The sequence below is a fragment of the Protopterus annectens genome, chromosome 3.part1, assembly GCF_019279795.1.
Source record: "Protopterus annectens isolate FY-2018-M chromosome 3.part1, PAN1.0, whole genome shotgun sequence".
In the NCBI taxonomy this organism is placed as follows: domain Eukaryota; kingdom Metazoa; phylum Chordata; order Ceratodontiformes; family Protopteridae; genus Protopterus; species Protopterus annectens.
Genome location: NC_056732.1, coordinates 519,668,476 through 519,694,070, shown reverse-complemented (window position 1 = coordinate 519,694,070; position 25,595 = coordinate 519,668,476). Strand labels below are relative to the sequence as shown.

Sequence of the window (25,595 nt, the reverse complement as noted above, 5' to 3'; positions counted from 1 at the left end):
AACTACAATCATTTTCATGACAAAGTATCGCTGCTGACATAACGCACATTCTACTGGGAATGTTGTTTCTGAAGATAATTCAGTTTGCTGTATCCCTCACTTTTGTACTTCACTGTGATTTTTATATGCTATGTACATTATTTACTGTATTACTGAAGTGATGTACTTCTCTAGTGAGCCTGGGTCATGGCTGAAAAGGGTCAGTAGATCAGCCCAATCTTTTTTCATAAATACTGTCTACATCTGCATGATCTAACCCTAACACTAGCATTTAAACAAATAATTCTAATATCAATGTAGCTCTATCAGTTATCTAAACTCCTAGCATAAAGACCCAAGTTTATTCCATTGCAAATGCAGTTCTCAGAGTTAAAATAAAGACGAGTAAGAATTCACTACCATCATACTATGGTACATGAATACTGTGGCAGAAGGAGAATGTCTAACCTTTGTTCCTGCAATTGTCTGTGGGGAGGCATTAAACATTTGCTGTAAATTATTTAAATGTTATAACACAAACTCATTTCCTAAGTAGTGAAAAACTGAAGAAAACCACCCGAGTGGGTGTCAAAGCCCTACATTAAAACTGTATTAGAGTCATGTGGCACTTAATATAGCTGATGCACTGGAAAAGCTATAATTACAATTAAAGCAACATGCGAAGGATCAAGAGCAAATACATAATTTGTACATTAAATTGAAAACTTTAGTAATACATTAAATATGTTATGGATTTCACTACCCTGATTCACTATAATTAAAAGACAGCTGCACTCTTTTTAAACTGTAAAAAAAATGAAGCCCATTCAATTTGTAAGATGCAAAAATTGAAATACAGAGTAAACAATGTTATGCTTGTAAGAAAAAAGAAACAACCAAAATTCACGTATAAAGACATCACGTCTTAAGTATTAATTAAGGAAATTAACTCTTTGTAAGAACTAGAAGACTGCTTAATTAATACTTCAGCCCAAAATACCTAAATGACACATACAGACTGATTTAGAAAAAAAGGTAAATGTTTTCAGTTTGTGGGTGTCAGTACTTCTATGGAAACTGCAGTGCTCCACATGACAACAGGAGAAGTGTTAGCATGAAAACTACTCTTGACACAGCTGAAAGGATTTCCCTATAATTACAGAAAAATTAGACCAAGTCACTGGAGTATGAGGACAAGACTAGACATCTTAAATGAATGAAAAACTTGCAGAAACAGATGACAAAATGAAACAACCTATTAGAATGGCACATACAGTTTAAAGCTAAACTCTATGCACTAAATGTTACATAGCAAATTTTGAAGGAGTAATCCGCGGTGGTGGTGCTGCGGTAGCGTTGTCGCCTCACAGTAAGACGCTGACCGGTTCGATTCTCAGCTAGAGCATCTTCTGCGTGGAGACATGTGTGAATGGGCGTACCTTCGTTGAAGGTTGTGCGTTAGGGCTGGCAACTCAGCACGTAAAAATCAACTGCCAATCATTAGCGGACCGGAGTTCCGCTGTGGCAACCCCTAACCAGGAAAAGCTGAAAGACACAACAACTGCTTAAGCATTTCATAGGAAGTTCAAGGTTACCAAACCCTGCGGTCAACATTTCTTACCATTCCCACCCTAGACTGTCCCTTGCCTCTCCCAAACAGGGCTAGGCCAGTCAACCCTGGGGTGAATTTATGAATACCCATACAATTATCCAGGTCCCATTCATTGTTTTATCTGCAGGGGGAGTCTATTCCAGAGGTGAGGGAGATGCTTAGTACTGAATCTCTCTCCATCTTGTTTTATGTACCTGTTGAAGCAGGTTTAGATCCTTTGCTATGGTATTTGTGGGATTGCTTGATTTGTGAAAGTATAAGAGATTCTGGACTACCTGATCCCTAATAGCTACAAAGGTAAGGCACAGAGCTCCTCAAGTGCCTGTAAAGACACAAAAAACAGAGACAGTGCTAGTTTTTATTGGTAGCGTAGGGATTTTAAGCCTGTGATTCTCCTTGCTAGGAACCTCTGTGATCTTTCTAACTGTTGATGTGTCTAGTGAGGTACATCCCAAAAAGTGGGTCATATTCTATAATTGGTCTGATCAGTGCTTAATACAAGTGGACAATGACATGTACAAATCTGAATGATATTCGCTTGGAGATCAATTGCACCAAGTAGAAGGTCTCCTGACAGCTGTTGCTACATAGTAATCAAAGGAGAGAGAATTTTCAGCCCAAGTGCCCAGGTCTTTTGAGTACATTTTCATTTTGAAGTGGGGTACTGTCAGTGCTACATCCTTAGGGGGTCAGCCAAATGCGATGATGTTCAATTTTTTAGCATTTAATTTAAGTCGATTTTAAATACACCAGGCATTTATAAGTGTAAGTGCTGTACCAGAGAAGGCTCTGATGAGGACTCCCAACTTTGCAGATGACTACAAACTGGGTTAACCATAGGCCTTAATTTTCAGTCTGTAGGTCAAAGAAGTAAATATCAAACAAAAGCAGCCCGAGCACCGAGCCTTGCAGGACCCCACTGGTCATTTTCATGTTCTTTGGCGCTGCGCCTGCACCATATGGCTTTTGTCTTTTAGCTGATTAGCTCTCGATCCTACCACACAGGAATCTATCTGTAATGCACTCACTTTATTTATTACAAAAGCATGGGAGAAGATGTCAAATGCCTTGGCCATATCATGATAAGCTGTGTGTATACTGTGTCCATTGTCAACAGCTTGTCTTACCTTTTCAAAGGAGTTTACCAGGTTCATTTGACAGGATCTACCTTTTGCAAAACCAAATTGCTGCAGATTTAGCCTGAAGAGATTTTTAATACCCATGTTAAATCAAGTCTGTTTGAATGTGTTCCATGGCCTTAGAAATAAAACTTGTCAGGCTGTTGTGCCGATAGTTTCTAGGGTTGGAAGTAGGGTGATCTTTATGAAGTGCCATCACCAGTGCTGTACTCCATACTTCCAGGACTGAGCCTGTAGCCAGGTTCAGGTTAAATAGCTTATGAAGTGGTTCCACCAGGCCATATTTAGTACTATTTAACAAACAGCCCATGGAGGAAGTGTTCTTAGTCTTGAACTGCACTTTCAAGTACGTGTTCTCTAGTGACAATGGAAGGATTGAGTGATACAGAATTCATAGGGCTTTGGACAATCATCTCAGGAGTGAAATTAGAACTAAATTTTTTTTTTAGTATATTAGCAATATCCGCCAGATCTGAGTAGGTTTTGTCATTAAGTACAAGTTCTGTACATTGTTGAGTGTTATTTTCTTAATTTTCTAACATAACTAAAAAGGAATTGTAACTGTTCTTGGCTTCAGATGCCAACATTAGTTCATAGGTTGCCTTAATACAGCTAATTCATTTTAAATTTTTAGTCAAATTCATAATACTTTCCCTCACTTGGGGGTTTGTAGATCTGCTGTTTACACTTCAAGAGTTTTGCTTCTTTTACTGTAGATTTTATTTATTGTGGTGGACAACAAGAGCAGTGTGCATTTAAATTTCTCATTGTATTTGAGTCTGTATGGCACTACCAATTCTATACTATTTATGTGGGTATAAAGCTCCTTTGCGAATTTATCTGCTAAGGCAATGCTTGGGATGGTGTAGAAAGTGAATTTTGATACTTTACCACAGAATTTGACTAGATTTGATTTGTGTGCTTAAGTCTTTGCATTCTGATACATTGGTTTTAGAGGGTTTAGATACTTTGATGAAAAACCAATATATCAGAATTCAGACTAAGATAGGAATTTAGAAGTTTAACAGTAACCTCAGGAAGATGAACAGCACTGGATGTAGATGGTCATTTGGAAGGTTAACTGTTATGGCATTGAAGGAACAGCTTAGGAAAGCTGGTACTTACACTGAATGATGACAGGAATATACAAGATTAAAGGTCATCTCCCAGGGAGGTGAACAGTACTAGATGAATATGGGAATTTGGAAAGACAACTGTTGGCTCCCAGGGAGTTACAGTTTGAGGCCATACTCTTTCATTTCAAAAGACCATTGTTAGGCAGTGAAGCCAGAAGTTAATCATCTAAGTACTGGAAAACCTTGGCTCCCTGCAATCTCAGCTGCACTGCAACAACATTAATACATTTGATAAACACCCTGGATCTTAACTGAGACTAAACAGTCCTGAACTGAAAGATACTAGCTCCTATTCAGAAAAGCAGTGCTCTTCAGGGAGTTTTCTCAGTCTTTATGTAAATACAGATAAACAGCTTGAAAATCCAAACAGCTATCCAGTATTCTCTTGAAAAACACTGAAGAAGGAGAGAGAGCACCATCACCTTATGAAATTACTCTCTGGGGATGTGTTGTCTTTTGGTCAATTAATGGCCCAAAAACCCTTTCTTTTCAGATACTAAAAAGAATCTGTAACAGTATCTCTGTCCAGTATGGTCCAGATGGTTCTCCAACACATTTCTTTTTGTGAGAAGTTGGTGACTCACCTCTGATGGGGAAACATCCATCAAGGGTAAAGACGGTCATAGCAAGGGGAGCAAGAGGATTGTAAAGACGTTTGATCTCCACAATTCATAGTTCCCTACAGATCTTTCTCCAGGGACGAACTTGGAAGAAGAACCTCTCCATTTCCACTTAGAATAGGAGGTGGGTAAGGAGTCAGGATTGCTACAATCCACCACAGTGTTTGCCCTTAGCCCCCCCCTGTGGATGCCAGAAATCCTAATCCCTCTGCCAGTGGCTTTTCTGTGCCCCAGTCTGAGACAAGTGACAATTCTCAGACACTTCATGTTCTTGAGGTTGTTGCGGAGTTATCTAAACCAAAGATGGTACTGGCTCCTCTTTATCTTAGAAAGGGAAATCTGCGTAAGAGGAAACCTTAACTCCTCCATCAGTGAGGCTCTGTCCTGTCTGCATGATACAATTAAGATGCTTGTTGATTTCTCATCCAGGTAGGAGGGGTCCTTTAAAGGGAAAAAAAACTCATTGCAGCATCCCCAATGAGCCAAGTCTGCTGCAGCCAGGAAGACCACCATACAGACACTGCTTTTCTAGCTGCCCTTTCCACAGCATTAGAAGCTACAAGAATTGTACAGTTCATGATACTAGAAGAAGCAGATGAAGTAGATGCCAGAGCCTTATCTCTTTCTTTACAGAGCTATCATGCAGCTCCATTGCAATATACTATAATTTGGCTGACATGCCTCTCTGAAAAATACAGTGTGTAGGTTAGATAGCAGAGGTACATATTGTAATAGCAGAGAATGAAAACATCTGCTTCCAATTCCATATATAGCATGTCATTTTTGGGTCTTCTGGGGATTAAGTATCAGAGGACTCCAGCAGCCTTTTAGAAGACCACACTGGGGCCAACTGAGATGCAGAGAGGGAGAACCTCAATGGTGAGGCTGACAGCGGCAGAAGAGGGATGCTGGACTAAGTATACCAAAGCAGAAAGGATGTTGGGTCAAGGACTGATATGGATGTTGGGTCAAGGACTGATATAGATGGGAAGGTAATCCACAAATCCAAAAGGTTGCAAGGCATGCAAGGCTGTGGAGTCTTTTTGCCTAGGGCAACAGGTGACCAAAGGCCGGCCCTGCTTAAAGGAACATGATGCAGCAACTAAGATGGCAGAATAGTAGTAAAGCTCTGCAGAAGAGCTGAAGGTGTTATGGATTAGCAAGAAGCCTCTTACTTGAATGACTCAGACTATTTTGAAGGATGTACAGCACATTAAAATTGTGTTGGCTACTCATGAGCAGCAGTTAAGAACAACCAAAGAGTGTTTAGCTGACAAGCAAGCTCAATTCATGGCTTTATCAGCTAAGATCAGCTTTCACTCCACGGACTTGAAGGATTTATAGTCTTTCTTTCTTTGCTCATTTAGAATACAAAATGGATGAGATAGAAAATAGAGCAATATGTAATAATGTATGTTTTAATGGGATGCCCAAGGGCACAGAAGGAGAAAACCCGCTGTCTTTTACTTCAAATAATTTGAAAGAGTTTTGGGGAATGACATCTTGATTGCTGTGAAACGGGAACAAAAAAGTAACCCCAAGGCACCATGTTCCCTGTGTGTCTAGACAGTTTATTAATCTAATGTTTGGACTACAATCACTAGGAAATGATTTTACAAAAATTTATGGAATCTGAAGGCTTTATTTTAATTTAGGGATCCAAGGTCAGAGTTGCGTCTGACTATTCTATGTCCTTCTATCTTAAAAGGAAAGCTTTTGCACTTATATTAAGGAAATACGGAGAGAAAAATCTACAGGAGTAAATGAAATTTCCAGCCATACTGAAAATCCAAATCTGTGGGCAAGTTTATGTTTTTGGTCAGCCAGTGGAAACAGAAGCAATGTTGGATAACCTTGGCGCAGAACTAAATGCTGGCTGCCAGAATCCCATCATTCAAAACCTTCTTCCACAGATGTGGTTATGTCAGAGAAGAAGAAGAAAGACAGAACACCAGTCTCATCTCCTGTTAAATCTCCACTGAGTAAATAAGGTCAAGGGAATGTGATTAAGTCTCTCAATGTTTCTTTTGACTTAGCAGCCACTCATATGAGGGAATATTCCATTCTGTTAGTACTAGTTAAACCAAATAGGGTTGCAAGCCTTGCAGAGTGGGATAAAGTACCTGGAACTGAATTTTTCACCCTAGACCCTAGGTCTTGCTGATTGTTTCTGCAATATACAAGAAAAAACACATCTGGTGTGTCCTGCTGCACTTGGGCTCACTCCGCTCCCCTACCCCTATTCCCACCCCCTCACCCCCACCTTCTCCAAATTTATACTTACTAAGGCCATCCCCTCATTAACGCAAACCAATCAGAACAGACTAACTCCCCCCTTTTTCTCTGCCCAGTCCTATTCTTTCCAATTCATAACCCTCCCCACCCCCATCCTACTGCTCCACCATACTCCTCACATACCCTATCACCTTATACTAATTTCAGCTTAGACTACTCTACTTCCCATTGGCTTCTTACTTCACTAGTCTCATTATCAACTACTCTATTTACAACTTTCTCCCCATTTCATACACTATATTCATTCCTCTATATAACTTACTGCTCTCCCTAAACTCTTCTGTCTTCTCTCATCTAATCACTCTCTCCATCTCCTATCCCCTCATTCATTATTACTCTACAACTCCGACTAATATGTCCCTTACTCAAACTATCACAATCTTCATTCCACTGCTCTTCGCATCTCTCTTATCCTTTCTGCTCCACTACCCTAAATATCCCATTCCCTCACCTATTAATATCCCTAGAACATCACCCACATCATCTTCCCCTCCTATTTAACCAAGTCTCTTTCAACTAACCCCCTCCTCCATCTCAAAATAAAGTTCAACTTTTCAACATTTAAAAGTGTATTACAATCACCATTACCACCAAACATATATTTCCCAACATATGATCCCATTATCTTTCAAAGCTCAGTACAATCTTGTCATTCCCCTAACCCTATCACCACAATTCTATCAGGGGACATGCATCCCAATCCGGGCCCCAATACACAACTTTCTCTCTACTTCCAACAATAAAAACTTACACAAGTCTCTATATATAGTAAATCTAAACCTCTAAAGCAGCATAAAAAAATAAAATCTCTCACTTTCATGCTTGGGTCGATCATCAACAACCAGATATCACCGTAACTACTGAAACTTGGCTAAAACCCCACATCAAAGACACAGAATTTCTCCCACCAGGTTTTCAGACAACAAGTTTAGACAGGACTCATAAAAAAGGAGGCAGAGTTGCTCTTCTTTACTTCAACTCACTCAAGCTTGCTCCTTTTACTAATCCAATACCACAGTTCTCAAATGCAGATATTCTCATATCTTTCCTAAATATAAACATAAATAAGAAACTTTGCATCATGGCTCTCTAAATACCCCCTGGTAACAACATAGCTATATTAGAGGATATTCTAGCCTGGACTTCTTCCAATACAGAAAATAAAACTATCATACTAGGTGAGGTTAATATTAACTGGCTTGAACTTAACTCCAGCCACCCTTCTTCAAACATTAATCTATTCCACTTCACTCAACTTATACACTCTCTTACCAGATCAAACAAAGGGACTGAAAACAGTTCCATCTTAGACTGGGATTCTGGTCTCAAATCCTTCCAAAGTATCCTCAGCAGGAACACTGCCAAACACACTCAGTGACCATCTCCCAGTTGTTATAATCCGTGCATCCCCTTCTAATCATAACCAGCATCAATATAAACAAATAAGGAACTTGTCCTCATTTAACCCTATGACTTTCAACAATATTCCAAAATCTATTAACTGGCACCCGCTAAAACCCTCCCACTAGATGAAGCTGTTGAGTACTTCAATAATTCATTCATGAATACTCTAAATAGCCTTGCACCTCTACAATTACAGAGAATAAAAAATAACCATGTCCCTTGGCTATTCAAATCTACTCAAACATATCATGCATACTAGAGACAAAATTTGGAAGTTATGGCATACCCACAAAAATATCACTGATCTACAAAAATTCAAAGAACTTTGCAACCATGTAAAAAAAAACTAGTTAATAAAGATAAAAAAGAATATTACCAAAACTTACAGTCTAACCACCAAAAGAACTCAAAGAGATTCTGGAGCTCCATTACCTCACTTTTTAACCCAGGCAAAAAAAAATCCCTACTCACATCCTGATAAAACTATGGAAGACACAGCCTTCTGGTTACTTCATAGACTCCATAACCAACATCACCGCAAAATTCTCCCAGACAAACCTCGGCATACCTACCCCTATGTCACCCACTTGCACCTCCTCCCCAATACTCACCCAATCCTCTGAAGAACTCAATACAACATTATTTTTTCCTTCTCCCTAAAGCCTACTCCAACATCAACCATAAAACGAGTATTACTAAAATTAAAAACTTGCTCCAATGCCCCTGACAATCTTCCCACAGAATACCTGAAAAATAGCTGCTGACAGTATATCAAACCCTATAAGTAGTCTTATAAGCAGATCCTTTCTAGAGTCCTACTTTCCCATTGCCTGGAAAAAGGCCTTCATACTTCCCCTCCACAAAGGTGGCAAATATAACGACATCACTAACTTTCGTCCCATAGCCATTCTCTCCCCTATCTCCAAACTCCTTGAAAAATGTGTCAATTCTCAACTACTTTTTGGCCAATCATTTACTATCTCCCATCACAGCATGGCTTTAGACTTGGCCGTAGTACCATGACCACCCTTCTCTCATTTATGGATACTGTAAATAGAGCCCGCGACTCTGGTAAATAGTTTCAGCCCTTTTCCTAGACCTTTCTAAGGCCTTTGATACCATATCTTACAGTCTTCTCCTCTCCCAGCTCTCTAACCCTGGTCTGTCCTCCCTACTCTAAATTGGTATTCCAGTTACTTGAATCAAAGACAACAGCTGTTAGATGGCAGAATGCCATCTCTCCTTTCCTAAATACCTCCACTGGTGTTCCCCAAGGTTCCATACTTTGATCAATGCTTTTCACCTCATCCATATCTCAGAGTACCATAGTTCAGTATGCAGATGACTCCACCATCATCTGTTCTGCTAACTCTATTATTGAATTGCTTATTCTTACACAAAAAGCCTTCTCCTCCACTGAAAGTTAGATGTACAACAACCACCTTTCCCTAAATCCAAACCCCCCCCCCCAAATTCATACTTTCCACCCCTAGAAAATCAACCCCCATAAACAACTCTGAATTCTCCATTTTCTCTCTTGATAAATCACTTATAGAGGTTGTTACTCACACAAAACTTCTCGGAGTCATTATTGATGAACTTATGAAATTTGACCTTCATATAGAACACAATACCCTCTTTAGGAAAAATCACTTCATAAGTACATCCACAAAAATAATCCTAGCCCCAACATACCTTCTACTCTCTCTCCTTTATGGTGCCCCTCTACTGACTAATTTACAAAATTCATCCATACACAAACTTGACTCTTGCTACAACAAAACTGCCAAATTTGCAACTAACTCCAAATACTCCACCCATCACTGCACTGTTCTTCGTTCACCAAATTGTCTAGAACTACCTAACTACTTCTCCTAATTGCAGTTAACCACTACTCATAAAATACTCTTCAGACCCCAAGACTGTCCTGCCCTAAGCTTTACATTCAACTATTACTACTCCCTTAGATCAGGGGATCAGAAACTACTACAGGTCCATAAACCTAATCTCCCTCCTGTCAAGTTACTTTATTGTCATGCAATAGCTAAAAATTGGAATGCCTTGCCTCTAACTATTCGATCTATTCAAAACCACCATCATTTTAAAATTTCCCTCCATTCCCACTTTACCTCATGTTGGAAATGTACTTGCACTAAGCCCCCATAATTTCACCTCTCCTCTTCCTGTTCCCCTAGTCACCTACATATAACAGCACACTGTATTTTAAACTCTTATTAACAAATACACCATGCAACTGCTTATACTGATTGCATAAAATTGTAATTTATAATAATTGCAATGTTTAAAACTTGTACTTCTACTCCGGTGTTCTTGATTGTAATTTATTTTACAAACCAATTGCTATTTATATCTTATTTGCGATTCTAAATTATTATTTTTTGTACCATGGAGTTTTTCTACCCGGGCCTCCACTGAAAATGCGTTCTTCTGGCCCTGTGGACTATCCTGGTTAACAAAAATCAAATAAATAAATAAATAAATAAATAAAATAAGATTCTTTTTGTGTCTTGGAATATTACGAGTCTGAGGTCTCCTCATAAAAAGGCAGATTTCAATATACTTAAGAATCTGCAAGTGAGAATTGTCCTTTTACAAGAAAAATAAGGCTAAAATGCAAAAGTAGTAATGTGTTTGGTTATGCATGGCCTGGCTGGAACAGAACTAATGGGTGTAATTCTGCAAAAAAAGGGGCTGCAATTTTAGTTCATAAAAAGTTAGGATAATAGGTCATTTCAGAATTTAAGGAATAGGAAGGGAGATGGCTAATTTTAACTGTTCATGAAGCAAATGGTTCTTTGATTTTACAAAACATTTATGGCCCGAAAGATTATTAGGAATGGGTTTTGAATGAGTTTTGGGGTACAGTGGCTAGACTGTGGGATACCAAAGTTATAATTGGTAGGGACCTTAATGTAATCCCAGATCCCTTACTAGACAAAATACCATTGGATAAGCCCAGGCTTCCTAAGTATGGTATAGTCTGGGTAAGAACCTGATTGATATCTTGCTTACAAGCTATCCTGCACAGAAGGATTGCACTTATGTGGGTTTATAGAGGAGAAATGCAAACAGAATTGACTACTGGCTTTCAGAAAGACCTACTTAGGTAATGTTATTCAAATGACTCATGGCTCAGGCCCTCTGTCTGATAATAATACAGTTTTATTTGAATTATCGGACTTCACTAATAAAAAGGGAAAGTTGGTGTGGAACTTTGATCCTCTTTTTTTTTAAAGGATTCAAAGAGGATGGAGGAGTTGGGAGAGTGGATTCCTGGATTATGGAAAGTACAAATGATAGGGTATGGAATGTTTAGAGTGTGGGAGACTTTCAAAATCCAAGATAAAGCATTATATGATTTCTTATAAGGCTATAAATTAAAAGGAAGAGCATACAGTGCTGCAGAAAGCAATTTATAAAAGAGGTGAGTTTAAGGACATGGTGGTGAAAGAGAATGTAAAACAGCTTAGACAAAAATACCAGGCATTATAATTTATTCGGAATCAGGAAAAATGAAAAAGCATCAAATATATATGGTGGGCTAAGGAATTACTTCTACAGTGTTTCACCAGGAAAATAAATGAGTGATGTAAGGGGGTGGCTACTGGGGGTGCCCTTAAATCTTCTAATGGGCAAGTCACGCATAAGATGCACAAACTTAATTAAATATCGGTTAATCATCTATCTGAACTATGCAAGTCTAAAGTGATTATTAGTAGGGATGAGATGGTAAGTTTATTTTTTTTTCTTGTTTTTTTAAGCCTCCCCTATACTTCAGCTGAGAATAGCGAGGGTTTAGGAAAAACAAAGCTATTGAAGCCCTTAAGTCAGGACAAGCACCAGGAACAGATGGGTTTTTCTCACAGTCTTACAAAAGATTTAAATACTTTAAGCCTCTTATTATTTGTTTTGTATAGAGAGGATGAGGAAAGCGACAGTTCCCAAAAATCACTAAGTTATGCCAGGATAATTTACTTACCCAAACATGCGAGGGACCTGACTGATCCTGGATCGAAAAGATCTATTTCACCGCTTCTCACTGATAATAAAATTTCTGCAAAAGTCTTAGCACAAAAACTAGAAGGTATTTTGAGAAATTTGGTTAAACACAGACAGCAGAGCTTCATTAAGGAGAGAATGGGAGAAGGAGACATGGTTCACTTGTAGCTGAATTTACAGCAATCAAGTATAACTTCTTCAGAACCTAGTGTTGTTTTATTACTGGATTTCTGACTCAGTAGAATGGGAATTTTTTAGGCAAACCCAACCAGAATATAAGTTCCCAATTGAGTTTGTAAGGCAGGTTTTAGTTGTTATGCATGGCATCAGAAGCCTTTATTGACACTAATGGTGTTGTAAAAGACAGGATTGGCTTACAAAGAGGCATGAGGGCAAGGATACTCCCTATTCCCACTTCTCTTCATATTGGTTATTCACATTTTGGCAAATGATTTACAGAGGGAGGCTTTAGAATTTGCCATATAGCCTTTGTTCAGCCCTTCTTGTTCTTTCTGCAGTGTTTGCGGGCAATGGGGTTATTTGGATGTGAGACCCAATAAATGCTGATCATAAATTTCTTTGTTAAACAGGTTTGTGAAATTGTCCGACATCCATAAGAATAACAATAATAAAACAAAAATTATGCTTTTGCCACTAAATAGGGTTTGTATTTGTAGTTTAGAAGTCTACTCTTCTTTAGAAGGAATTAAAATTATTAAAGAATGCTCATATCTGGGTATAATAATAACATTTCCCCTCAATCATCTGTTAGAATTGCATGCCAAAGTGTTATATTTTTGTTCAAGATAAATTATCTTTGTGACATCACTCACTATTCTCTTTCATGCTTAAAATACAAACAATTAAAATGGAGATACTTGCAAAAGTACTCTTTTTATTCCATCATTTACCCCATATTGTCAAAACCAAATGAATAGGGAAGTTATTTAAATTACTTTTTCAATTTCTATGGAATGAGTCAATTGTTAGAGTGGAAGAAAGTTTAATATGGGTGGTTTGGGGTCTCTAATATGGAAGTTTATGCTAAAGCATTTCCAGGACGGCAGGTTTTGAGGGCCAAGAATGGTCTTAGACTCATTTGGTTTTGGGTAGAAGTGGAAGTTATTTAGAAAACATAGTTTGGATTATAATGAGTTATTAGGGGGTGAAACCATTATCTTGAACAATCTTTGGTTAGTTTGGTTAGTTATTAGAAAAATAATCGCTGTGGTATTAGTTCTAATTTTTCAGTTTGGGAACAAAAGGAGTGGGGTAGAGCAAATAATTGAGTATTTACCTTCATAAGTCTTTGGCTTTAATCAAGAAGAAATTGATAGAAATTGACTCTTTAGATGTTTTTTCATTGCTGGGCAATTCAGATGGAGTAACTGTTGTGTTTTAGCATATTGGATAAAACAGACCTTGGATACATGAAAGTTGTATATTACATGTTTAGTATTTTTTCTTTTTTTATTGTTGATGACTGTTTCAGAGTGCTCATGTGTGCTGCAGTTAAATAAAGTTTATATATTTCTGAAAAAAAAAAAAACTTACTACTTACTACCCTGCTCTTAATTATCTTCTTAAGCACAGAATGTAGGAGCTTGCCAAGAATACATCTTGGCGTGAGATCTGAACCACAGAAGCAGCAAGAAAGAACTGAAGATTCTGTGATCAGGCATATCCTTTAACTCTGACACTACGGCAGTGAGGCATGGGCTACAGAAAAATGTGAGATCTGAGTGCAGGAACTCAATATCAGAACACCAAATTAGCCAGTGCAAGGGCATCTTAATCAGTACTCTTCATACGTTCATTTTAGTAAAACAATAAACAAGTAAAAATGTCACAGAGAATACCTTCATAGGCAAAAGCATCAAGATGACCCTTGTGAACCAGAGACTTCACAGTGTAATATGTGAAGCCTCTTTTGATAAAGGTCCATCTATGGGAAATACACAAATTATCCCCTAAAGTCACACAACTGTCTTAACTATATGGCTTCTAAATGGCCCTGATTTTTTTTACAAGTCTTTATTAAAGCATTCAGGCCAATAAAACCAAAATCCACCAGATATAAACATGATATGTTATGACATTTTATGGTCCTGTAAGTACAGCATAAGTGAATAGTTTCTCCATTACCTGACAAAACTCAGCTTTAAACAAAGCCTTATTTTAATAGAAAAACTTGAGTAATACATGGAACGTTCTCTGAGCTGCCAAGTGTAACTCAACTGAAGCCTTATCTAACTGCATTAGGCAGCCCTCTTTTTAACTGGCAATAGTTCAAAAGCAACATCCTGATTGAGCAACCACACTGCATAAGCAGACAGGGGCCTCATCACAAAAGCACCTATTGATCAGCAAGTGAGTCAGTGATTAAATAAGTCATTTTAACTTTTAAGCCCTTTTTTATCAACATCCTGTGTAAACTACACAATATTATGTCTAACTGCAGCTGTCAGAGAAAGCCCTTTGCTTCATTATCAGATATTTGTTCTTACTTTATATATGTAGACACCTACCAACTCCCACATCTGCATGTCATGCATATAGTGACATAACCGCTTAACTCTACACTTCTTTTCTCAGTCACCCATACGCAGTGATCCAGGTCAACCACTGCATGGCATCATATGTTTTAGACAAGGGGAAAAGTCACTACTAGCGACTAAATATACTCAGAGATCGTGCTCTAGATTATTGTGGTTTACAGCATACTACTCTGTATATGACATATTCAGGGGAAGTATACCTTTAAGTTTAGTCAGGGTAATTTCATTGATGCAAGCAAAATCATGAATAATTGCTTAAGTAGTTAGAGTATATAAAGGAAGTTGCATCATAACTGAGTGACTCTGATGAAGCCAATTCATGTTTCTTGGCGAAAGCGCTTAGTTGGCTTTACTTTGACAGTGTTTAATGTTAAATAAACTTGTGTTTCAAGCAAATACTGCCTTGGTGGCTTGCTGTTTTTATTGTTATTACTGTTTACAAGTTTTTGAGCCATTTGGCTTGTCTTTCTTATGCTTACAAATGAGATATACATGCTTCCAGTAACTTCTAGAGCTCATGTTGATAGTATGCAGCATGTGGTTAAAAGAAACAAGCCCAAGCACATGGCAGAAACTGTAGCCCCTGCAGCACCCCCTGGTAAACCCCAGAGCTTTCCAGCAACTTCCAAAGTTCGCACAGTCTCAGTGAAGTATAAGAGTGAGTCAGCAAACTGAAAGCATAGGTCCCAGTTTATTGTCAACTGTCATAATTGTGATGGAAATCATGAGTCTAAAAAGGAAAAATGTTTAGCTTTTGGTCAGCAGTGCCACAAATGCAATAAGTGGAATAATTTAAAGAGGTTTTATAAATCAAAAGGCACAGATTCTTTCATTAAAAGGGGGCATTTCAAAAAATGAGTTGATCAACTGGAAAACGGTGACTCTATGTCGCGCACATTTTAGGTTGATGGTGTATCAGTGCTTCATGAAACAGTTAATGGAGTAGATTTATGGGTAAAGAATGAGGTATTTTGTACTGTTCGGATAAATGGAAAATCCTTAGAGCTCAAAGTTGGCACAGGTTCCAAGTGCAATGTTTTGTCTGCAGAAACATTTGCTAGAGTATGAAATGGTGAAAGGCTTGATTTGGCAAAGTGTGCGAAGCTTCTTGCTTATGGTGGTGAAGAAATTCAGAATGAAGGCTCAGTAGTGCTTTCATGTTACTCTGCTGGGAGAAGTTACGACTTGTTTTATGTGGTCAAGAGGCACATACAGTCATTATTAGGGCTCAGAGACAATTTGAAAATGGGACTGTTTTCATTTAATAAGCAAGTCCATCTGCCCCTGCAGCACTCCCTGTCAAATCCCAGAGCTTTCGAGCAACTTCCAAAGTTTGCACAGTGAAGCATAAGAGTGAGTCAGCAAACTCAAAGCATGGGACCCAATCTATTGTCAACTGTTGTAATTGTGATGGAAATCATGAGTCTAAAAAAGAAAAATGTTTACCTTTTGGTCAGCAATGGCACAAATACAATAAGTGGAATCATTTAAAGAGGTTTTGTAAATCAAAAGGCACACATTCTTTCATTAAAAGGGAACATTTCAAAAAATGAGTTGATCAATTGGAAAGCGGTGACTATGTCACTTCCTTTTTATGTTGGTGTGTCAGTGCTTCATGACACAGTTAATGGAGTAGATTTATGGGCAAAGAATGAGGTATTTTGTACTGTTCGGATAAATGGAAAATGCATAGAGCTAAAAGTTGGCACAGGTTCCAAGTGCAATGTTATGTCTGCAGAAACATTTGCTAGTGTGTGTGTAATGGTGAAAGGCTTGATTTGGCAAAGTCTGCCAAGCTTGTTGTTTATGGTGGTGAAGAAATTCAGAATGAAGGCTCAGTAGTGCTTTCATGCTACTCTTGTTTTATGTGATCAAGAGGCACATCCAGTCATTATTAGGGCTCACAGACAATTTGAAAATGGGACTATTTTCATTTAATAAGCAAGTCCATCAAGTTATCTTGGAAGACCACTACCCTAATATTGCCCAACATATTTTTTCTACCTATACTAATCTTTTCAAAGACAAACTAGGCAAGCTTCCAGTTGTGTACTCCATGAAGTTAGACCCAGATGTCAGTCCAGTTATCAGGCCAGTCCAGAAAGTTCCAATAGCTATGCAGGATGGAGTCAAAGCTGAGTTAGATAAAATGGTGCAACAAGGTGTGATTTGTCCAGTAGATGAACCAACTAACTGGGTATCTTCCATGGTGGTTGCTCATAAGAAAAGCTCAGATGACATCAGAATATGTATTCAGCCACAAGATTTAAACAAAGCACTACAAAGACCTCATCATCCAATGAACACAATCAAAGCTGCAGCTCTGATGCCAAATGCCACTATTTTTTTCTGTTCTAGACTGAAAGGGTTCATTTTGGGAAAATCAGCTTAACAAGAAATCCTCATTGCTAACTACCTTCAGTACTCCATTTGGAATGTACAGATTTTGAGAATGCCATTTGGAATAAATTCTGCAAGCGAAGTCTTTCAACATGCAAAGGAGCAGATTTTTTCTGGGCATCCTTGTGCTATTACAGTAGACGACATACTAGTAAGACGTAATGGTGAAGTTGAGCATAACAGAAACCTCAGAAAAGTTCTGGAAAGAGCACGTCAAGAGAATCTTAAGCTCAAGCCACAGAAATGCAAATTCAGGCTACAAGCAGTTAGTTATGTTGGTCATTTATTTACCAGTTCAGGCCTATGTCCAGACCCTTCTAAGCAAACAGCCATTCTCAAGATGCCAGCTCCAGACAATGTTCAAACCCTGCAACATTTTCTTGGCATGGTTAACTATCTAGGCAAGTTAATTCCAGACTTGAGCCAACATTTGGCACTGCTTAGAGAGCTGACATGTAAAGATGCATCATAATCTTGGTTAAAACAGCACCAAAGAACATTTGATGTTCTGAAACAGAGAACTGCCAGTCAACCAACTCTCAGATACTATGAGGTTCACAAGCTAGTCACTCTTTCATGTGATGCTTCGAGAGATTTGGTCTAGATGCAGTCATTCTACAAGAGAGTCAGCCTGTTGCCTATGCATCGAGAACTCTTACCCAAACTGAAATGTAGTATGCTCAGATTAAGAAAGAGCTTTTGGCAATTGTGTTTGCATGTTCAAAGTTCCATAATTATGTTTATGATAGACCTATCCAGATCGAAACAGACCACAAACATCTAGTCATTATCTTGAGAAAGCCTATGCAGACAGCTCCAGCCAGATTGCAACATATGATGTTGAGATTGCAAAAGTATAATTTCACTCTTGTCTACAAGAAAGGCAAACTTCTCTACCTTCCTGATAACATTATCCAGATCACCCAGAAACACCACTGAACAGCATGAGAATGAAAACCTTGATTTTGAAAGTGAGAAATTTTTCTCCCACATATCTTGATGAGCTGAGAGATCACAAAGCCACAGACCCAGTTTTACAGAGGCTCATTATTCAACAAGGATGGCTGTCAAAGAAATCTAGTTTAACTCAAGAAGTGCAACCTTATTTTCCATACAGAGAAGAGATTTTGTCTGACAATGGTATCATTATGAAAGGTCCGAAAATAATTGTTTCAAAGTCTTTGCAACAAGGGTACATTACTATCTTGCATCCTGGTCAACAGAAGGAACCACTTCAATAAACCAGATTCCTGATCTACATTGGTCGACAGTAGCTACTGACATTTTCAAATGGAATGGTCAACATTATTTGGTGTTAGTAGACTCTTATTCTAATTGGTTCCAGATTGTCCTACTCCCTAACCTAGCATCCAGTACTGTCATTACTAAGATTAAGCGTCATTTTGCAGTCCATGATAATCCACACAAAGTTATTTCTGAAATGGCACACAGTTTACAAGCCTACAGTTCAAAAGATTTGCCAAAGAGTAGAACTTTACTCATGCCATGAGTAGCCCAGATTATCTGCACTCAAATGGTTTGGCAGAATGTGCAGTTCAAAGTGCGAAACAGTTAACAGAGAAGTCAAAATGAGACAATAGTGATGTTTTCCTGAATCTCCTGAATCTCAAATATTTCTCATGATAAACATCTTGGTTCACCTGCCCATAGACTTCTGTCGAGACAAACCAGAATCACGTTACCAATCAGTAGTCAATTGTTGATTCCATGTGTCAAGAACAACAGATCAATGAAAACTAATCTGTTGAAGAAGCGTTTAACCCAAAAGTCCTACTACAATAAAACCAGCAATCCGCTCAATCCATTACGAGAAGGAGAAGTGGTAAGGATGCAAACATCCAAAGGCTATGATTGGACTGGAGTTGTGAAGAATATTTGCTCACAGCCGACATTGCATATTGTGGAACAAAAGGAGCAGAGTTTAGGCGGAATCAGAAATATCTGATTTTGGTGTGTGAGCCTATACCACAGTACACAGCCTGGGAGAAAGACTATCTTAGAGTGAGTTGTCCAGTGTTCCTGCTCCAGAGGAAGTTCCAGAGAATATTTCCATTCCTGTGATGAATCCAGAAGTTCCTGATATGTGTTGTTCAACAAAGCCTGTCCCTGCTGCTAAACTCAGCCCAGATTGTTATGTTACCAGATCTGGTCGCATCTCTAGACCATGTTATAGATACACAACCACTTGGATATGAACATTGTTATGTTTGTTTCTAATATCTACAGTAATGCATATCTAACTCCAATGTTATTTTCAACTAAGGGCAATCTTTTTAAGAGGGAGGATGTAAATCAATGTGTGTATATGTACCTTTAAGAAGCTATCTAAGGGCTTGCACAAGTGTATAAATACTGAGCATGTGTGAGCCTGACTGCCACTTTGTAGTAAGCTGTGGAGATGTAAGCATGCATGTCTGTAAGGTCGGTCTATTAATCAGTTTGTTTATATTTTATGATGCTGCTATCCATCCTGATGTGTTTCTATACAATAAAGCATATAAACTAACTACCCCAGCTGTTCATCATCTATGTTAGAGAGGAATGAGTGACAGAGGTGATACTAACATGCAAGTCAGGGGTACTTTTCCATCTAGAATGAGCGTCCTTTAAGTTAGTCATCAAGATCAGGTAAGTAAGACCAGAGTTGTGTTTGAGGGTGCAGAAGTTTAAAGGAGGGCTGTTTCCAATCAATATTTATGTCTCCTACAGTGCTGAGTTCACATTTAACATTCACTGTGGACTTCAAGAACTGATGGATCTTTACTTGTAGTATATAGAAGCAGACTACTGACAACATTTCTAAACTGTTGATTTTATTATTCACCACCAAAAGTCTCTGCATGCTGATAAAAGAATGAGACACAGACAAGAAACAGGTGAGATGACTTTTTCAAAGAACAGCAACCTCACCAATATCCAGTAATTCTGGTTTACAAGCAACATATACCAATGAATGGTGATGTCCTCATCTCTGTCAGCACATTAAAGGCATACTTCAGAGACTGCTGAGAGATCCTGCTGAAGGAATGTGACTGAGCTCTATAGCATGTCAGATTTGTTGTGCATGTTTCATGTGTGTATGTGGGCTACTCCATTACCACAGATTTTATACAAGTCTTCATTAAGAGGATCAGTGGCTATATACTTAGTCTGAGGACCTGGATTTGAATGTATGTCACCAGTGAATACTACAAAAATAGGTTGAGTGATGTAGAAAATATTTGCCTAACTTAATAAAAAATGTTTCTGAGCTACTCTTTCCTCCCATATATCAAACTTCTTTACATCAGTCTAAAAAACGTAGAAAATCCACATTATTTTTAAATCAGTTTGCAGTTTCTCACCTCCTCCCTTTCTTTCACTGTCTGCCAGCCAAAGCACTACTTACATCTTAAAAGTCAGTGTGTGTGAGTCTCAATCCCTAAAAATGTGAAGTGTTTTCTCTTCTAAAGCACAACTACTGTAAAATAAATAAAAAGCATACATAAAACTTTGTGCTGCAATTCCAAAACACAAGAAAAAAAGAGTTGTTGTAAAACAAATACACACAAAAATCTTTACTGAAACCTCACAACAGAGGCTATGACTTCTTGCATGCATGCACACACACACAAAAAAAATTACTGCAATTTCAAAATATAAGAACTAAGAGTTACTGTAAAATAAATAAATCAATACAAAAAAATCACTACTGAAACTTGAAAAACAAGGCCATGATCTGTTGTACCTCAGTATATCCATTGGCAGGTGGCATGGAAGGCATATTGCTGGGTAGCAATGGAGACTGTAGCATGGAAGGCATATTGCTGGGTAGCAATGGAGATGGTAGAGTGGAAGGGATATTGCTGGGTGGCAGTGGAGATGGTGGCTTAATTTCTTTTTCTTTCAGTTTGACTGTTTGGCCAGGGATCCTGTGCAAATATCCATATCCAATGCCACAACCTAAACTGCAATCAAGGAAGAAATAAAGACATTAAATTATTTCTGGCATAGGACAATCTGTCACAATTCAAAAGGAGCGTTAGTCAGAATTTAAATAATGATATGCGCTTCCATGAATTCTACAGCAGAATGAAAGACAATGACAAGCTAACACAATAAAGTTACTATGAAGTCCAAAAGAAATCATGCAACACCCTCTCCCTTCAAAGTTTCCTAGTGTTTAAAATATCTAAAAGCTTGCTTTGAGGGCAGGATATTCCTTTCTCATGTGTTTTCCGAGGCAGTCATTTTAACTTCTACAAAAAATTACACTTAAGAAGTTATAATACTTCTGCAGGGCATACTGTACGACACAATTTCCTTGTGTGCACATTCTAAAACCTAGACTTTCAAGATAAGTAGTAAACCATCCCTATGACAAAACAAAAGTAAACACATAATCAAAGATTTTTAGATGACAAATTCTGACTGCCCAGCCCAACTACTTTTCACACTCCCTTGCTAGTGTGTATAAAGTACAGTTGTGTACACTTACCATAAATGTAGATGTTCGAGTGTATTCACTGTTGCAGTTATCACATTCGGGTTATCTGCTTGCAGTAGCTCTAAGTCGACCTGATTATCAAAGTCTTGGGTCCTGCGTCAGTTGCTGTCTCATCTTCCATGACGTCAGGTAGTCAGGGGTATAAAGCATGCAGCCGACGCCATTACATCAGTTTTGTCTTGTCCCAGATGTCAGGTGCCTCCCTAATGGGAAGCAATTAAAAAATATATATATATATATCTATATCTATATCTATATATATATATATATATATATATATATATCTATATCTATATATATATATATATATATATATATATATATATATATATATATATATATATATATATATACACAAGGTTATACCTCCAGCAAAAAAGCAAATACACCAAAAAGCTTTTAAGCATAGTAAAGGAGAATAGAGGTATAGCCAAATGAAGTCAGGGGGCTGGAGGGATGGTAACCAGGACTGCAACAGTGAATACACTCGAACATCTACATTCATGGTAAGTGTACACAACTGTACTATGTTCTTTGCGTTTCACTGTTGCAGTCATCACATTTGGGTAGATTCCCAAAGCTAAGGATGGGAGGAGGAATTTAGATAGTATTAGGACCAGCTATAAGGCCCTGCAAGACTGTAGTGGCAAAGCCAGCTCTGGATTTAGAGAAAATTGGCAAATGGTAATGCTTGGTGAAAGTATGTACAGAACTCCAGGTAGCAGCTTCTAGGATGTCTCTGGTAGGGACACCTCTGAGAAAGGCTGTAGAGGTAGATGCAGCCCTGGTTGAATGGGGTCTTATCCCCTGTGGAATAGGTTTTCCATGATGCTTATAGCAGAAATGAAGAATGCAATGGCCTATTCACTTAGAAATGGTTTGCTATGAAATAGCCTTCCCCACTGCCCCTGCAGTAAATGCCACCAGCAGTTGTTCAGATTTCCTTTGAGGTTTAGTCCTGTCCAAGTAAAATGTAAGTTGTCTGTGCACATCCAAGGAGTGCAGTGTCCGTTCCACTTTGTTCTGTGGATTAGAAAAGAAGGTTGGCAAATGAATGGACTGATTAAGAGCCACACTGGATACCACCTTGGGCATGAAGGAGAGATTGGTCCTAAGGGACACTCTGTCTGCATGAAAGATGATGAAAGGCTCAATTGCCATAAGGGCCTGTAATTCAAAAACCCTTCTTGCTGAAGTGATAGCTAAAAAGGAAAGTTGTTTTCCAAGAAAGGAATTTTAACTCTGCATTTGCAGCTGGCTCAAAAGGAGGAAGTGAGTTTTTCCAATACAAAGTTAAGGCCCCAGGCTGGAGTTGGAGCTCTTCTGGGTGGGCCTTAGGTTTTTGGCCCCTCTGAGGAACTGCTTGAGCAGCAGGTGAGAAAAGAGGGGTGGTTCTGTGTTGTAATGAGTTGAAATGGCTAAGGTGTGAATTTTGATGGAGGAAAAGGAAAGGCCCTTGTGAAGCATCTCAGTTAAGTATTGAATAATCTGAGGTAAATTGGGTGCTGCTGTGGCCATCCCTTGAGTATGGTTCCAGGCACATAATCTTTTCCATTTTTCAGCATAAGATTTTCTATTACTAGGCCTCCTTGTCTCCAAAATGACATCCAACACTTGTTTTCTGAGGGATGTTAACGGAGAGATTAGGTAATTAAACAGGCTGTCAGGTTCAGGGTTTGAAGCTAGGGGTGCAGAATCTGGCTATCCTGCTGTGACAGCAAGTTAGGGGTCTGAGGCAAGTGCCATGGGGCTAGCAGTGACACACTGCGCAAGAGGGGGTACACCAGTGTTGGTGTGGCCAGTCTGGTGCAATCAGTATCATCCTTGGTTTGTCCTGTTTGATCTTTAGAAGTACTTTGGAGAGGAGAGGCAGAGGAGGAAAGGCATAAACTGATTCTTCCAGCTGAAGGACACAGCATCCACTTTCCAAGCTTGTTTGTGGGGAGTCCTTGTGCAGAATTTGTCCAATTGGTAGTTCTGGGGGGAGGCAAACAGGTCTATATCTGGGCTCCCCCAACAGGTCTATATCTGGGCTCCCCCATTTGTTTATCAACATGTTGAAAATCTATGGTTCCAGTTTCCACTCGTGTGGGTCCATGAGATTCCTGCTTAGTTTGTCTGCCAGTGTAATTAGTTTTCCTGGCAGGAATTGAGCCTGTAGATGCACTTGGTAGCTCAAGGCTGTGTTCCACAGAGCCATGGCTAGTCTGCAGAGGGGGTAAGAATGGGTACCCCCTGATTGTTTATGTACCACATAACAGTGGTGTTGTCCGTCTTTACCATTAATTGTCCTGGAAGAATGTGGTCCTTGAAGGCTGTCAGAGCATTCTGTACAGCTAACATTTCTTTTTGATTGATATGCAGGCACATTTGACTTGCGTTCCATTTGCCCTGAATGCACTTCCCTGCCAGGTGAGTCCCCCATGCATAGTCTGATGCATCTGTTGTTAGGGTTTGGGCAGCAGGGGGTAGAGTGAATGGTAGTCCCTTGTTTTGGTGGCATGCCTCTGCCCACCAAAGGAATTCTAACCGTAAGCAAGGTATGATAGGAATCATTGCTTCTAGATCCTGAGAATGTTGACACCATAGGCTTTTTAGATACCATTGTAGTTTCCTCATATGCAGTCTTGCAAATGGAATTAGTAGAATGCAGGAGGCCACGAACCCCAAGGCGTGCAGATAGCAGGGCTTTTGTGGCCACTAATTTGAAGTAAGTTGTCAAATGAATTTGTTTCTCTGGCGTGAGGAAAGCCATCTGGGAAGTTGTGTTCAAGCTTGCTCCCAGGAATATAATTTGTTGACAGGGTACCAGATGTGATTTATTTTCGTTTATGGTGTACCCCAGACAAGTTAGCACCTTTTGTACAAATGCCAGATGATTCAAAAGTATGTCCTGGCTTTTTGCCTGAATTAGACAATCATCCAGGTATGGGTATATTTGAATATTTCTCTGCCTGCAAAATGCAATGACTGGAGCTAGGCACTTTGTGAATACCATGGGCGCAGTAGATAAGCCAAAGGACAGTGCAGAGAACTGATAGTGCATGTAGTCTGCTTTGAAGCGTAGGTATCTTCTGCAAGATTCCCTGATTGGGATGTGCAGGTAGGCTTCCTTTAAATCCAGTGCTGCCAACCAGGCATCTTTGCCTAGCATAGGAAGCAACTGGTGAAGAGTTGGCATCTTGAATTTTGGAATCACCAAAAAGGTGTGTAAGATAGAAAGGTCCAGTATAGTACACCATGAGTTGTCTTTTCTGGGTACCAGGAAAAGTCTTGAGTAGAAACCTTGTCCCTTTTCCTCTTCTGGTACAGTTTGAATAGTCTTTATGCTTAAGAGAGAGAGTACTTGCTTTTGAGCCTCTTCCCACTGATTTGGGGGTAGATCTGGCCAACTGTTTGGGTTTGGTAATGTGTGGAAGTGAAATCTGTAATCCTTGGGAAACTATATTTAAAACCCATTTGTCCTGGGTAATGAGTTCCCAGTTTTTTTGTCTGCAGAGCAATCGTTCCCCCTAAAGGAGCAGTCAGTTGAGTGTTGGAAGTTTTAAAGTTAAGTCATTGAGACAGTTTGCCATAGGGGGGAGTCTTACTACTCCCTGATTTGGAAGTGAGAGCCCCCCATTGCTTAGTCCTGTGTGTAACCTTGGACTGAAGCCTGGGTGTTCTGCTGGTTCTGGGTTTGGACTGAGAAGGCCTGGAAGAGACAGGAAAGGACCAATTCTTAGAGGGCCAATGCTTACTAAATCTTGGAAGCTGTACTTGTAGGAAATCGTTAACAGTTTGCATAGATTTAGCTTTTTCCTCCATCTTTTTAAGAACTTCTGCTATGTTGCCAAAGACGCGGTCCTGATTTAAGGGAGCATCCAGCAGTTTAGCTTTAACATGATCTGGCAAGGACTGCTCCTTAAGCCAAGCATGCCTTCTA

General features: G+C 39.0%; 1 protein-coding gene across 1 annotated transcript in view; it reads right to left on the bottom strand.

Annotated features, from left to right (window-relative positions):
• The window catches only part of GORASP1 (golgi reassembly stacking protein 1), a 584,558-nt gene that overhangs the window by 158,175 nt on the left and 400,788 nt on the right, over window positions 1–25,595 (bottom strand). The window contains exon 6 of the mRNA XM_044066947.1: window positions 20,912–21,131. Coding sequence (XP_043922882.1) covers window positions 20,912–21,131 — 220 coding nt within the window. The remainder of the gene's footprint in view (window positions 1–20,911; window positions 21,132–25,595) is intronic.